This window comes from Triturus cristatus, chromosome 9, assembly GCF_964204655.1.
Source record: "Triturus cristatus chromosome 9, aTriCri1.1, whole genome shotgun sequence".
In the NCBI taxonomy this organism is placed as follows: Eukaryota; Metazoa; Chordata; class Amphibia; order Caudata; family Salamandridae; genus Triturus; species Triturus cristatus.
The window spans coordinates 362,668,450-362,685,994 of record NC_140592.1 but is presented as its reverse complement, the minus strand read 5'-3'; the positions used below and the strand labels follow the sequence as shown (position 1 = coordinate 362,685,994).

General features: G+C 40.2%; 1 protein-coding gene across 1 annotated transcript in view; it reads right to left on the bottom strand.

The window, feature by feature from the left end:
* LOC146797942 (F-box only protein 2-like) overlaps positions 1-17,545 on the bottom strand; it is a 131,701-nt gene that overhangs the window by 24,898 nt on the left and 89,258 nt on the right. Inside the window, exon 5 of the mRNA XM_085625151.1 lies at positions 11,715-11,853. Within this exon, the coding sequence (XP_085481277.1) occupies positions 11,715-11,853 (139 nt within the window). The remainder of the gene's footprint in view (positions 1-11,714; positions 11,854-17,545) is intronic.

Sequence of the window (17,545 nt, the reverse complement as noted above, 5' to 3'; positions counted from 1 at the left end):
AAGCCCTAGTCTCTCATACCACTTAAATATGTACTTTAACCATGGGGTTTTTATGTGCCCGTCAATCTGGATTATTTCAGTCAATCCACTCTTATAATCGCTCAACTCCGGGGTTGTCCATAACCTAACCCAGTACAACAGTGGTCTTAGTGTGACTTGGTAATCTGTTCTTTTAAGGTTAATATCAAGAAATACTGGGACTAGAGGAGTTCTAGTCGGTATTTTGAGCAGCCTACGTACAAAGTGGTTTTCCACCTTTCCAAAGTTGCTTTTACAGCAATAACCCCAAACCTCAGCACCATAAAGGGCTGCTGATTGAGCCTTTGCTTTAAATACCTCAAGTGCCGGCGAGATTGCTTTAGAATAGCTTGCACCGTGCACTTTTAAAATAGGCATTGAGTTTTGTTTAAGGGATAAAATGCTTTTTTCCAGCTGCCCTTTCCAAGTAAGATTGTTATCCAACATTAATCCTAAATAGTTGAAACTCTCTACATGTTCCAGTTTTTGGTTCTCTAAAAACAGATTTTTCCTAAAGGGTTTCTTGGGGTTTTTAGGCATATATTTAGTTTTGGTTGGATTTATTTCTAACCCCTTCCCTACACAATACTTTTGGAAGGAGTCAACCAAATTTTGTAAACCCCTCGGAGTCTGAGAAATGAGAATGGTATCATCAGCAAAAAGTAATGCCGTGATCGTCTCACCGCCTAACTTCGGGGAGTCATGTACACAGTTCTTTATATAGCTCGGGATATCATTAACATATAGTGAGAAGAGTGTGGGTGCTAACACGCAACCTTGGCGCACACCACGGTCCACAGGTATGGCCCTTGAAATTTCTCCTCCCTTACCCCATCTAATTTTAGCATATTTCCCTGTGTGTAACTTGATAAGTTCTTTAAGTAGCTCGCCTAGGACCGCCATGTTCCTTAATGTAATCCACAACGAGCTGCACAGAACAAGGTCGAAGGCGGCCCTCAAATCCACAAACGCCACATAAAGGCTACCCTTCCTTATGTTAATTTACTTCCAACAGATGCACATAAACCTAAACACCTGATCGACCGTACTAATTTTTGATCTAAATCCTGCTTGGTATTTGGTTAGTATCTTAGTCTCCTCAATCCAATCTAAAAGCCTATTTAAAATGTGTCTGGCAAAAACCTTTTGTAAAATGTCCATTAAACTTATTGGGCGGTAATTACTCGGATCATAGCGATCACCTTTTTTAAAAATTGTTATGATTTCTGCCCCTTTCCATGATTCGGGGACCGGTGTACCTGCCACAATCGAATTACTCAGGAAGTTTATATATGGCCCCCACACTTCCACGTCATGTTTTAGTAAATCGCCGGGAATTTTGTCAGGGCCTGGAGCTTTACCCATTTTAACAGCTTGCAGTGCCTGGATGGATTCTTCTAGGCTGAAATGTAGGGGAACGATTCTCAATTCTAAATTAGTCTCATTGTCCTCAGGGATCAAACCCGCCTTGTTATTGGCGTAAAGCTTAGAAAAGTGATCGCACCATGTGTTTTCATCTAGGAAGATATCCTTTGGCGATCTACCCTTCTTATTTCCCTTAGAGATTAAGTTCCAGAACGTGCACTGATCACGTAACTTGGCCGCACTCAGGAGGTCCTCCCATATAGTTTCATCCCAAGCTTTTTTTGCTTGGGCCATAGTATTATTATAAGCCTGTCTACCATTTTTTATGTCCAGTTGGTTCTTGGATTTTACTGCCTGAATCAGACTGGACTTTGCTATTCGACATTCTTTGTTGTACCATGGGTTCGCTAACTCGAGGTAGTTCCCTTTCCGATTTCCATCTTTTTTATATGTTTTACTCAAAAGGGGTGTTAGTGCATCTACCAACTTGGAATGTAGATCAAGGACGCCCTGTGTACCCAATAGGGGCAACTGGGATGCTCCAACAGTCTCAGTAAATGTATTATAGATATTTATCAACGCCTTTTCTGTTCCCAAGATATATGGCCATCTTAGAGCACGCCTATTATTTGTTATCTGTATCTCCCCAACCGAATTATTTATTAAGGCCTCTCCATCTGATCTAGTAATGAAAGGTTGGGGGTCTAGCCATAATTGAAGAGGGAAGTGGTCACTCTCCGTCCTGGGGTCTATCTTGAAATCAATTATTAGATCCCATAGGTTTCGGGAGACCATTACAAAATCTATGTGTGACCTGCAATTTCCCTTAGAAAAAGTTGGAGCTGGTGGTCTATCAGATCGAAAGCGGCATTGCATGCTCTTAAGTCATGCGACACAGTCAACTGTAAAATCTGTGTGGCGGCTATAGTACTTTTAACTGATCCTATGGAATCTAAGGGCAAGATATCATTGGCAGCGTCTTGCTCATCAAATAATGTTTCCATGCCCAAGACTGGTTCATATTTACAGTTAAAATCCCCGCCGACTACCACCTGTACATTTTGTCCTAATGCATCTAGAATGGAATCCAAGAGTTCTACCACCTTTGATTCCTTGTTTGATGGATACGGTCTATTGTATATATTTATTAAATATATAATTTCTTTTCCTCTTGCCACTATTTTGAGGCCTAATAGATCAGGAGAAGGAATAGATAACTGGATGACATCTATTTCCAGAGTGACTTTAACCCAGATAACCAGCCCCCCTGATGCTCTTCCTCTAATTGACGGAGTTGCATCAGAGCTAAATGTTTTGTACCCTAGCCTATGGGGGGTTTCTACCGACCAAGTTTCCTGTAAAAGTATGATATCGTAGTTCTCAATATAAGAACACCATACCGCATCCTTTAAGTTCCTGGATAATCCAGCTATATTCCAGGATATCAGTCTAATGCTTGAGTTTTCCTCTACGCATGATGGAGATGTACCTATTAATATATCGTCACTATCTATGTCATCCTCAAGTGTAAATAAAGAATTTACCTCTTCCACTTGATTGACATCTTTATTATTTTCCTTTACCTCCAGACTCTCTAAGTGACACTGAACAACCACGTCCAATCTGGCTACCTCGCGCAACCAAGCATAAGCAAATTCGTCGCTAATTGGCAACTCATTTGGCAACACGTCTATACGACTTCAGTGCTCTGGTTAGGCCCCCACACCTGGGTATCTGCTGATATCTCTGTAATGTTTTTCCCAACCTGAGGAAGTCAATCATTTTGGTCCAGTGAACTCAATGCCGAATATCTATTTTCAATTGGGATATGAAAAGTTGTGCTTCTGCTGGTACTCATGGGCCTACTTTTGTTGGTAAATTGGGATGTCCTATCTAAATGGCTATAAAAATAACCCAAGGGGTGCACACCCACATCGTTCTCCCCCAAGACCAGTGATGCTGCTCTAAGTAGGACGGTTGCAACATGTTGGGGGTGTCCAAAATGTATAATCACACAGTCCCCCTTACATGTTTTCTTTGCATTGCCAATCCAAGAGACCCGTCTGGTAGACAGTATTTGATCAGAAAATTTGTAGGGAATCCACAGTTTTTATTTGGCCAAGCGACTGATTTCCGTTTGAGTGAGTCATGTGGTTCCTCTCGGAAATTAGGTGCTACGGGGTCTAAGGGTGAAACATTTGAAAGGACAATGACATAAGGTTCACAGTCTGGCGGAAGATTAGTATGATATGGTTTTCTCGCAAGGGCAGTAGACCTCGCGCTACTAGGTGGGGCTGCTTTGGTCTGGAATGTACTGCCAACTTTTCGCGATATCTCCCTGAATTTAGGGGAACTTACCCCCTCTATTACGGCCGACTGTGCAGGGTGACCAGGTTGTACCAGTATCTCTGGCGATTTTATAATCTGTTCCTTATTAATCTTGGCTAAAAGACCACCCAACCTGGATACCTCAACAGATAACAAATTAATTTTATCTACAAGTGGTTTGATCATAAGTTCTAAATTTGCCTCAAACAGCTTGGCAATATGACCCAAGAGAATAGAGTTCACATCATCGTTAATAGTCAGGGTCTCATTGTGAACCGCAGTACTTCTCTGACCTTGTTCCAACATTGGCTTATGGTGTGCAGTCCCCCATATGTTCTGAATTTTCCTACATTTTCTAACAGCTCTCTTAACAGGAGAGTGAAGTAATACAGATTTACTAGGGTTCTCCAATAAAGCTTGGCTTGGTGCATCATGATCTGAAGGTAAAGTTACTGAATTCTCCAAATAGGAGGATTCAATACTAGGAGGTTCCGCCATAATAGGACCACTACCAACATCTGTGGGTGAAGGCAAGATTTCTAAGAGAGGCTCCTTTCCTAGTGATTTTCTTCTTTCATTATTAATCTTGCTCACCATTTAAACCAGGTAGTTATCCATGGTTGCTTTATTTTTTGCCATATTATGCTAGAAGTAACGTATTTATCGACCACAGGAAAATGGTAGGGGTAACTGGTGATGCTAGCTAGCAATAGTGGCCCAACACACGGCTAGTAAAGCACAAGAGAATATTTAGAATTTACCAGCCTCACATATACTCCTAAAAGCAATAAAATAAACAAACATTATCACAATTTAAACTAGGGTATGCAACATGGATATTTAGTTGACGCAACCAATATATAAAACCAATATTTATCTACCAAAGTCGTTATACAAGGGCTTGCTGTTTGATTGTCTCCGCAAGGCTTAGGGGGGTGGCCCGACCCGACCTCTTCCGACCCCCTAACGGCCACACAACGGCCCGCCCTTTGCCCGGGCTTAGCCCGGCGCCGCCCACGCGTGTCCCGCGACGCGGAGGGAGCCTCTCCTTTTTCTGCGCCTCCGGGCGCGAAGGTAGGCGGAAGTCAGGTGATGGCGCTGAGCACGCTGGGAGCTGTAGTCTCCCCCAACTGCGGCCGGTGATTTCCGTCGGCGGCAGAGGAGACCAACAGCGTAGGCGTCGCAGGTGCAACTCACGGAGCCCAGGTAGGTAGGTGCAGCTCTCTGTCCCTGCTCGCAAATGCCCCCGCTCCACCGAGGGAGCCTCTCCTTTTTCTGCGCCTCCGGGCGCGAAGGTAGGTGGAAGTCAGGTGATGGCGCTGAGCACGCTGGGAGCTGTAGTCTCCCCCAACTGCGGCCGGTGATTTCCGTCGGCGGCAGAGGAGACCAACAGCGTAGGCGTCCCAAGTGCAACTCACGGTGCCCAGGTAGGTAGGTGCAGCTCTCTGTCCCTGCTCGCAAATGCCCCCGCTCCACCGAGGGAGCCTCTCCTTTTTCTGCGCCTCCGGGCGCGAAGGTAGGCGGAAGTCAGGTGATGGCGCTGAGCACGCTGGGAGCTGTAGTCTCCCCCAACTGCGGCCGGTGATTTCCGTCGGCGGCAGAGGAGACCAACAGCGTAGGCGTCCCAGGTGCAACTCACGGAGCCCAGGTAGGTAGGTGCAGCTCTCTGTCCCTGCTCGCAAATGCCCCCAACTTTAAATACCAGAATGCCATCCATCATCTACACTGCAAAAGGTGGGGCATGCCTGCTGCCGTGCTGTGCATCCGGACCTCAATGCCGCTGTTGTCATGGACTTCCCTTATGGTCTGGAGACTACAGAAGCCAAGAAAAAGGCAACCAGAATTTCTCTGCATGTTCTGCCTCAAGCGCAGCCGGACCAAAGAAGTCACGTCCCTGTCTCCCACTGCTGAATAAATCTGCCATGTGACCCCGAACGGCGTAGAACAGCAGCAGAAATGTAAAACAGCGCTCCACACAAAGTCAACACACATCTGTGTTTGAAAGGCTAAGAGACCGTGTCTTGCCTTAGAAAGCGTACTGAAATCTGGCACAAGTACAGCCAAAAACTCTTTAGTAAGATAACAGTTTGAACTGACGTTCAGGTCTCCCATTGTGGGTAATCACCTGCATAACTAAATAAGAGTATTCACACCTGAATCACTTCTTTCCTGAGAGTCCCCACAGTAACACACACATTTCAATGGATTGGTACTGAAGCCATAGTACTGGGTCCCGGTTGTCGGGCGGCACATTGCTCGCCTTGTGTAGTCTGAATGCAGGAGCTCTACCATTGGTTGCAACCCAGAGCACTGGAAAGACCCTGTACTGGAACCAGATTCCTGTGTGTAGTATATTTCTTCATATAGTTAAAGTATTTCTCTTTTTACAAAAGCATTGGTCTGGCAGCAAATTATTGTGTCTCTTGGTTGACTGCTGAGTTTGGAGATGCTGCCACCCCCGGTGAGCAGCCAAAATATCGAAACTAAAATATCTACCTACACAAATATCGAGTTTTAAATATCGAAGGGACAGAATATCGATGTCAATAATATCTATGGACAGAATATCGATCCTAAGGTAAGTATTTTAATATCGATGTCAGTAATATCGTAGTTAGTAATATCGAAATCAAATATATCGTTTTTACTAATATTGATGTTACTAATATCGATATTTATATTATTGTTATGTATTTTATTATGTATTTAATATGTATGTGTTATATGTTTTTAGTTAAGTGTTCTACTGGTTTTAACATATATGTATACAATTTTTATATGTTAACAATGGTTTTTTAAGTCAATTTTCTGTTTTTGTACCGTAGCGGGTTGTGGGTTTATAGGGGAATAGGGTGGGAAGTAATTTAATTATATGGAATTAATTATAAATTTTTAGGAATTATAAATTAATTTTAATTATTTTTTGCGTTTAAGTTCTGTAGTTCTGTAGCGGGTTGTGGGTTTATAGGGGAATAGGGTGGGAAGTAATTTAATTATATGGAATTAATTATACATTTTTAGGAATTATAAATTGATTTTAATACATTTTTGCGTTTAAGTTCCGTAGCGGGTTGTGGGTTTATAGGGGAATAGGGTGGGAAGTAATTTAATTGTAATTAATTAATAATTTATTTTCTTTTATTGGTATTGATAATTATATTATTGTTAATTAAGTATTAATTGGTAATTAATTTTTATTAATTGGCAATTAGTTTTAATTAGTTGATTAATTGATAATTATGTTAAGTGTATTATTTTATTAGTGGAGTGTGTCGTGCGTTTATAGGGGAATAGTGTTGGAAGTAATTGAAATCTAATTAAGTAATTATTAAATTAGTTGTTGGGTATTGATAATTAATTAATTGGACAATAATTAATTAATTATTAAATATTTTAAATTATAATATTTTGGTTATGAAAAATAATTAATTGTTGATTAATCATTAATTGTGAATTAAATATAATTAAATATTATGCATTGATATTTCTAATTAATATATTAATAAGTAATTATTAATTGGTAAGTAATGTGTGGCGTATGAAAAATATTTAATAGTTCAATATTTTTTAATTGGTAATTAATGTTTCATAATTATTATTTTGCGGTATATATTTTTTTAAATGGTTAATTATATTTAATTGGTATTTACTTTTTAATAATTCATCTGTTTTTGGTTATGAAAAATATTTTATCGTTTAATATTTATTATTTGGTAATTAATATTTATTAATTATTATTTATTGGTATTTATTATTAATGTATTGTTAATTAATTATTCTTTGGTAGTTATGTTTGTAATAATTATTTATTGGTATTTGTAAATAATTTTAAGTTATTTAATAATTAAATCACTAATTATTTTAAATAATTATTTTATTTATAACTATGTTATTTTTAACTTCTACGCTATCCAACACTTTCCCTACTGTTGCACCCTCTGGAGTTGGAATAGTAAATGTTATCCCTACGCTATCCAACACTTTCCGTACTGTTGCATTCTCTGGAGTTGGAATAGTAATTTTTACCCCTACGCTATCCAACACTTTCCCTACTGTTGCACTCTCTGGAGTGGGAATAGTAATTTTTACCCCTACGCTATCCAACACTTTCCCTTCTGTTGCACTCTTTGGAGTTGGAATAGTAATTTTTACCCCTTCGCTATCCAACACTTTCCCTACTGTTGCACTCTGTGGCGTTGGAATAGTAATTTTTACCCCTACACTATCCAACACTTTCCCTACTGTTGCACTCTCTGGAGTTGGAATAGTAATTTGTACCCCTACGCTATCCAACACTTTCCCTACTGTTGCACTCTCTGGAGTTGGAATAGTAATTTGTACCCCTACGCTATCCAACACTTTCCCTACTGTTGCACTCTCTGGAGTGGGAATAGTAATTTTTACCCCTACGCTATCCAACACTTTCCCTACTGTTGCACTCTCTGGAGTTGGAATAGTAATTTTTACCCTTACGCTATCCAACACTTTCCCTACTGTTGCACTCTCTGGAGTGGGAATAGTAATTTTTACCCCTACGCTATCCAACACTTTCCCTACTGTTGCACTCTGTGGAGTTGGAATAGTAATTTTTACCCCTATGCTATCCAACACTTTCCCTACTGTTGCACTCTCTGGAGTGGGAATAGTAATTTTTACCCCTATGCTATCCAACACTTTCCCTACTGTTGCACTCTGTGGAGTTGGAATAGTAATTTTTACCCCTACGCTATCCAACACTTTCCCTACTGTTGCACTCTCTGGAGTGGGAATAGTAATTTTTACCCCTACGCTATCCAACACTTTCCCTACTGTTGCACTCTCTGGAGTGGGAATAGTAATTTTTACCGCTACGCTATCCAACACTTTCCCTACTGTTGCACTCTCTGGAGTTGGAATAGTAATTTTTACCCCTCTGCTATTCAACACTTTCCCTACTGTTGCACTCTCTGGAGTGGGAATAGTAATTTTGAGCTCTACGCTATCCAACAACTTTCCCTATTGTTACACTCCCTGGAGTGGAAATAGTAATTTTTAGCTCTACGCTATCCAACATTTTCTTTACTGTTTTTTTTGGAGCTGGAGTAGTAGTTTTATTCTCTCTGATATTTAATATTTTTTGTATTATTTTAGCTAATGTAATATGTAATTAATTTTAACAATATTCAAATTAAATGTAATTTTTTAAATGTGTTATATATAATTATTTAATTTTTATTCATGTTATTGTTTTATGTGTATGATGTATTTGTAATTTATAATAATTTTTAACACGTTATAAGTTATTAAAACAATTATTAACATTTATTATTAAGTAAGTATATATATTATATATTATATGTATATGTTTAATTAATGTTTTATTACATTATATATATTAATTATTAATTTTAAACATTATAACATATATTTAATTATGTTTATTTTATTTATAAGTATTATTTGGTTTATTTTACATTGCACTCTGTGGAGTTGGAATAGTAATTTTTACCCCTATGCTATCCAACACTTTCCCTACTGTTGCACTCTCTGGAGTGGGAATAGTAATTTTTACCCCTACGCTATCCAACACTTTCCCTACTGTTGCACTCTGTGGAGTTGGAATAGTAATTTTTACCCCTACGCTATCCAACACTTTCCCTACTGTTGCACTCTCTGGAGTGGGAATAGTAATTTTTACCCCTACGCTATCCAACACTTTCCCTACTGTTGCACTCTCTGGAGTTGGAATAGTAATTTTTACCCTTACGCTATCCAACACTTTCCCTACTGTTGCACTCTCTGGAGTGGGAATAGTAATTTTTACCCCTACGCTATCCAACACTTTCCCTACTGTTGCACTCTGTGGAGTTGGAATAGTAATTTTTACCCCTATGCTATCCAACACTTTCCCTACTGTTGCACTCTCTGGAGTGGGAATAGTAATTTTTACCCCTACGCTATCCAACACTTTCCCTACTGTTGCACTCTGTGGGGTTGGAATAGTAATTTTTACCCCTACGCTATCCAACACTTTCCCTACTGTTGCACTCTCTGGAGTGGGAATAGTAATTTTTACCCCTACGCTATCCAACACTTTCCCTACTGTTGCACTCTCTGGAGTGGGAATAGTAATTTTTACCCCTACGCTATCCAACACTTTCCCTACTGTTGCACTCTCTGGAGTTGGAATAGTAATTGTTACCCCTCTGCTATTCAACACTTTCCCTACTGTTGCACTCTCTGGAGTGGGAATAGTAATTTTGAGCACTACGCTATCCAACAACTTTCCCTATTGTTACACTCCCTGGAGTGGAAATAGTAATTTTTAGCTCTACGCTATCCAACATTTTCTTTACTGTTTTTTTTGGAGCTGGAGTAGTAGTTTTATTCTCTCTGATATTTAATATTTTTTGTATTATTTTAGCTAATGTAATATGTAATTAATTTTAACAATATTCAAATTAAATGTAATTTTTTAAATGTGTTATATATAATTATTTAATTTTTATTCATGTTATTGTTTTATGTGTATGATGTATTTGTAATTTATAATAATTTTTAACACGTTATAAGTTATTAAAACAATTATTAACATTTATTATTAAGTAAGTATATATATTATATATTATATGTATATGTTTAATTAATGTTTTATTATATATATTAATTATTAATTTTAAACATTATAACATATATTTAATTATGTTTATTTTATTTATAAGTATTATTTGGTTTATTTTACTTTTTTTTTTTTAACTAAAAAATACTTTATATTTTTAATAACGATATTTTTGACATTCTATATTTTATTTTCGATATTTTTGTACTTACCATGTTGTAGATAGGATCTCGATATTCTTGTCATCGATATTTTTGTGTCGATATTTTTGTAGGTCGATTTTCTGTCCGTCGATATTCTGTCAGACATTCGCCACCCCCATTATCTCTGTGAGAAAGCTTTACATTTTCACCCTTGGTACAGCTAGAGTCAGGTGTGGAAGGCGTGTATTTGGCCCAGTTTGTGGACCCCTAGAGGGATGGACCACATGCAAACGAACCAACCACTGCAGTTGTGATGCAGTAGCCCCTGTCTGCTCTATGGCCCCCATATTAGAATGATACCCCATTTATGAAATTGCACAATGAGTGGCCCCTCGAAACAGATTCGATGATGGAGCCCTGCATACATTTACCACGCATGCCTTTATATTGCAGTCTCTACCCCGACTGCGACGTGATAATGCATTCCATTACCACGCAAGTCTTTACAATGACTTGCCTTAGGGGGCTCTGGACTTAGGAATAGTTTAATTCACTATTCTAAATGCAGTCAATGCAACAGTAGGGAAGGCATTGGACTTAAATTTCAACACCATTCCAACAACGCGCCCCTAATGCAAATCGCAGTAACGACCTGTGTGGTAAAGGAATGCGTGGTAGCTTCATAGTCAGGGTAGTGACTGTATTGTAAAGGCAGATCATTGTCGTAACTGCAAGGTAAAGGATGTGCCCCTCTAAAAAGCAACTTAGCTGGTGACACTGAGAGTCTTGGTGATGCCACATGTAATTATCGCAGCCATTCCCACTCCCTCTTCCCCCACTTTAACTAACCTCTGAAAAATCCATTATCCCCACCCATCTCCAGAAATCACTCTACTTGGTAACTCGGGCCTACCCATAAATACGTTTTTAAAGGAATACTGACAGTCTTTATAATCCCAACCCTAAACCTGAACATCTTAGTTGACAATACTAGGAATAACTATTGTAACCTCCATACTAATATAGGCTAACTAGAAGGAATCGAGTCATAATCATATTAAACACTCCACTGCACAGTCAGTTAATCTGGCCTTACTGACAGCTGTTATTGGATTCTCCTCCCAGCAGTGACCCCTCCCCGATTAACTGGAAATGGGACCTGTAAGAGAATCAGGTCACAGGTAATACAATTACTTTATATTAATGGAAATCAGTAACCCTATGACCATGCCTCCCCCTCATGGCCCCCTGGTCATCTGTACCTGGTGAAATTTCCCATCATTATGTTGAGGAATGCTGTTGGGTGCCTCTTTATACTCCGCTATTATCACTGTTCCATCGGAGGCTAGCAGCGTCACTAAAATTTCATACACGCATCCACAATCGGGGCGTCCACCGTACCTTAATGGAGAAAAACAAATACTGTTTGTAACAAACAATTTGTGTGAGGTATACTAAAAGAACATCACTGGTCTGAAAAAGTAGCACGTAGCAAAGCCAAGATGAGAAGCAAATTGAAAGGCAGCAAGTCTGTGGATGGTTGAGACGGCAGGTCTGTGGGTAGTTGGGTTTGGGGGAGCAACCTGACTTGGAGAAATCATCAAACATAATCTGGTCAGGGCAGGACATGAGGAAGACAGATGTGTGTGCAAAGAGGAATAATCATTTTATCAACATGCTTGGCCCTCCTCCCTACCAGTAGGCATTTAGGTATTCTTGAAGAGCAGGTCTGCATACAGTGGTGAGGAAGTGACCAATCATATAGCCCCATAGATGTTCTCTCCTTTTCAGAGTCTGATTGGGGGGCCTCTGGACATATAGGGGCCACCCAGGCCTCAACCATGGTGGTTGAGGTAACTTGTCACTGGTGTCCTGAGGTCTGTAACATGATGGCTATACAAACTCAGCCAAGTACTTGCAAACTCAGCTAAGTACAAACCTTTCCACACTTCAATCTCAGGGTGAGAAGGTCAGCAATCACAGGCTTCTCAGGGAAGTAGTGTGGAGCACAAGAGTTCAGAACTCATTAACTTATTGTCCAGGCAGGCACTTATATTTTATGTAAAAGAAACTTTTAAAATCACAGCAAAACGAAATACCACAGTTGTTGTAACCTAAATCATTGAGTTGCTTCAATCCCTTTCTGGTCCTTCAGCCCTGCTATGATTTGTTTCCCTTGACTACGGTCCCCAACGCACTAAGAGCAGAGGCACTGATTAGGCGCAGGTGCAGATTATATTAAATACTCTCATTTGTTAACTTCGTATCTCAGTTCAAATCTTTTACCCCTTGCTTTTACTCGGTAAAATAATCTCCTTCGCATGTTAGTGTCTTGTCCTAGATGTAGGCTACACCCTGCATTTACCTGCTGGCAGTCCTAGTAGTGTCATGGGGAAGAATGCATTCCCCTCCTTGTGGTGATGCCTCTGCTTCTGCGGGCCGTTGCGACAGTCCTGTACCACAATAGGGATGAAGGGATGCAGTAGGTGGGTCAGGCCTACTAGGAAGCACTCATCTTTAGAAGTGGTGGTCTTAGGAGCTGGTTACAGACAGGTACTCATACTCAGCAGTTGCAGCCTCGGACCTGAATCACCCATAGTGTGCCTTTGTCATTTCTGCTTCGATGGCAACATATCTTTGTTTCCTGATGTCAGTAGTGGCAGCATCTGTCTTAAGAGCCCAGGGCAGACTACCAGGCTACCCAGTTGTACTTGTTCTTACAAAGTCTTAGTGCAGCTGACACAGGTAAACAGAGAGCACAGACCCCTCATGTCTTCGTTTTTTGTGCCAGTTAGATTTCTCTAGGTGCTTTTTAAGTCAGGAACATGCTGGACACCTCCTCTTGGACAGTCTCGCCTCCTGCAGGGCCAGGTATACTCCTTCCGACTTTCAGGAGGTAGGCAGGCAGCCTTGAAGGAACTTCAGGCAGACCCCAAAACCATGAGGCTCAATCAGGGAGCTTCGAGTCCGCATGACATGGTCTACACTGAGGAAGGTAAACCTCTGCTGCATACCATTTCAATTTAGAATCAAAGGGGTAGAGCTCAATTTATGGGTAAGCACAATATCTCTGTAAACAACAGGTGCAAGGAAATTTTACCCAAAATAAAGGAAACTCCTCCCAGGAGCAAGAGGGAATACAGATGCAAAGATTACTGTGTCACGGCCTTCTCATGATTGGTGTCAACTCCCAGGTGGTGGAAGGAATAACTGGTAATGGGGCTCAGAGTCAATATGTTAGCAACAGCAATACCATTAGTTGTAGGGGATGTGCGAGGTCTATAAGCATCTTACTCTGCTCCTAATATGTGAACCACCTCTAGAGTACGTGTCCTTAATTAATGTGCGTTGCATCCATGACAGAGACTTTAACACAGCCACAATCAGAGGAAAAAAGACCCTACTTTCAGTCTCACATTGAAGCCAACAACTTTGTAAAAAGAACTTGTAATGTAGCTTATTAACAGTGGGCTGCAAGTCTGGATGTATTAAGAAGCTACACGCGGTGATCTTCAAGTCGTCTTTATTGAGATATTGTACACACACCACTAACATCAGCAGCCTCCCAATCTCCAACTGATTTTCCTTAGAACATCACACTGTAGAAACCGTGAGCATTCCTGGCATGAGCTGCTGAGCATACTTAAAGAAACAAACACCTACATGTGACTACAACACATCCCCCTTACCCAACAATGCAAGGAAGAAAGCAAGTTAAAACAAGATAAAAATATACAATGAGAAAATTGCTACACACACTATAAGGCAGCACTAAATAATCACTTAATGGTAAAAGAAGACTGGACACACAACACAAGAACAATTGATTTCACACAGGGACTCCAAAATGCCTGAAAATAGCACCAATTCATGACAATCCTTGAAGCGTTCAGGAGTACTCCTGGGTCTACTAGGAGTATTCCTCCTGAGAGAATCATGAGACAAACTTGTTCTATACTCATGCAACCTCAATCCTGATGGAACTGCATCCTCTATCTCATTTGACAACCTGTTGCCACTGTACTTCACTAACCGGGACATGATCCGCTTTTTTCCCCAGTGTGAACTGTCACCACATTCCTTCTAATGGAAGTAATGACAAAAGGACCTATAAATGCAGTCACTCCTTTTCTCTCACACAGTGAATTCTTCGCTAAAACCAACTCTTCTTCACACCATTTTTTATTCTTCACAGATTTCTTCATATCTGCGTTTATACTTCTGCTGATATGACTTGATTCTAGCATCCACCTCCTCTTTGTCCAAATTGAGAGTCACTTTCATTGGCAAACATTCAGGATTCAATTTGGACGTGGCTACTCTACCCCTCAAGAGCTCAAAAGGGGATCTTTGTGTTACACAATTGAGGGTAGTGTGATATGCCCACCACTTGTCTCTGAGGATTTCCTTAAGAGGAGTTCTTGTTCCTATGGCTCTCTACACACAAGCTTTTACCACTCTATTCATACATTCCGCGAGACCACTGGCCTGAGGCACATATAGAGCTGCCCTATGATGCGTGACCCCAAAATCTCTGTAAAACTCCTGCATTTCTCGTGAGGTGAACTGCACCCCATTGTCAGTGACTAAAAACTTGGGTACACCCTTACTTGCAAATTCATCTCTGTGAAATTCTAAAACCACCTTAGCGTTTACTGTGCTAATGCACCTTGTGGATACCCATTTTGAAGTGTAGTCTACTAGTAACAACACACATCTCTCATTTTGCTGCAATAACTCGAATGGGCCCATTATATCCAGACTTAACTCGGTCCCCTGCTCACCTGGGACAACCATAGGTGAAAGGAGGGCAGAATTATAGAATGCAGATTTATCATTCGAGGCACACTGATAACACTCCTTAACCACCTCCTCCACTGGTCGATTCAGGCCTTCTCACCAATACCTCTCACAAACACGAGCTCATACTCCTGGGAGGAACAACTCTCTTTCTTATTGACCAAAATGGCTTCAAATCGGAATCCATACCTTTGTAATCAGGCCAGCCCTTAAAAACATAATTCACGACCACGGGAAACAATGTAGCTTCCTCTTTTCCTTTCTCCCACTCCTCTTTTGTAGTGGTAGGCTCCTTGAACTCCACTCACACCAGCTAACACAGTAGCAACATCACATTGCCTTCCACTGGTAACCATGATAAACAGTCAGCTGCTTTATTTGCTACACCAGGAAGATACTACATCTGAAAATTAAATTCTTCCAAACCTTCACTCCAACGCTTGAGTCTTGGCCTAACCTCTCACTCTGGCTGTATGGAAATATGTGCACTAAGGGGAAATGATCTGTCCTTACTAAAAAGGGAATAACCCACAAATAAATACTAAGGCCTCCTTCTCAATACACAAATAGAATTATCCTGCTTTCTTTAGTGCTCTGGAAGCAAACACAACTACCTTCTCTTCACCCCCATCCAATTGTGTAAGAACAGTGCCTAACCCTTTAAGGTTGACAATGCACAAAAGAGAAGCAGTTGCACACCATGATTTTTCGTTTGTCATATTTCTCAATTTATTCCTGTTTGCGTGCAGACCGGGTAACGCGCCTCGCCTCCTTTCACGTGCGTAAATTCAAAAACAGTTTGCAGCAACACTGTGCTGCAACCCCAATCGCACAGCTTTAATGAGTCAACTTGCAACTTTTTCGTTTTCATCATGTTTATTCCATGTTTTTCCAATTAATCCAATTTAACTTTCTTAATCACAATGACGCTGTCAATTGGCCCATTTGCTTCACATGAGGCAGTTGTGCCAATCCAGGCCTCTAACCACATCACGTATGGACTCTACTACATATTTACAGCTTAAAATCTCATTCCCAATGCATTTCGGGCTATTTTTATGCCCTTCGTCAGGGGAAGCTGTTTGAATCTAAAAATAATATAGAAAGCCATGTTAATCTTCTGTATTTCAACGGTATCATGTTTTTACTTGAATATATTCAGCCATGGTACAATCAATACTGTAAACTTAACACTACCCAATTTCCACTAAATGGTTTCTAGAATAAAAAGACAAAATAATGTCAAATTAAAAACAAAATAAAATAAAAAATCCCTCAGTGTTTTCATGGTATGATAACTGCGCAAGAGTTTACCGCAAGCGGAGACCTCCCCCACTCCATCCTCGATGCTCAACCTGCCATTCTACCCGCATTGCTAAATAAATGCTCAACTTGCCTAGTGTTCTCAACGTTAACCTTGTGCTCAAATGAACTCTAACCCCTGCTACAAACTAAATTTAATTACAAAATAACAACGTGACCTCTCTCAATTCCGTTTCTGGTTAAAAAAGGGGGTTACCTGCTTGTAGTTCAAAAATCGTTCTAACTGCTCAGTGCTCTCCTTTTTTGATGTCTGCCATTGAACCAAGACTTCTACTGAATGCACAATTTAAACATTGCCTCGCTACTAATTCAACCAATAGCGTTGATTCAATCTAATTGGATTACTTACAACTGAACATTACGAGATCTAATTCGCCCTAGACTTCAACCCCATGTTCCTCCCTCATAACCTCCATGACTACATCCCCCCACAAGTCTTAACAACGGAAACAACCATATTATAAAATTAAAACATACAATAAAAACTGAAATAGTGAAAACTGAATCATGTTGCCAACCCTTCTGTCTTTTATAATGATGTGTCAGCACATTGTATAACCCACCCGATCTTAAAGTACGTTCATTTGTACCAATGCAATAAATGAAAACATTATGCATATTTATTTGGCTCAATTTTACGAGTGTTCATATAATGTCTCCATTAAACTCGATGCTTGTTGAAACACAAGAAAACAGTCCATAGATCCGTATTTTTATCTCCATTTCCAATCATTGAGACAGTGTTCTTCGTCAAGATATTACGTGATCAGTTTGTCTTGCTCCTGTTTGTCAATTGTTGGTGTTGGGTGCAACACTGCTGTTGAGGCAAGAAATCCATTGACAATGCACAAAAGAGAAGTAGTTGCACACCATGATTTTTCGTTTGTCATATTTCTCAATTTATTCCGGTTTGTGTGCAGACCGGGTAACGCGCCTCGCCTCTTTGCACATGCGTAAATTCAAAAACAGT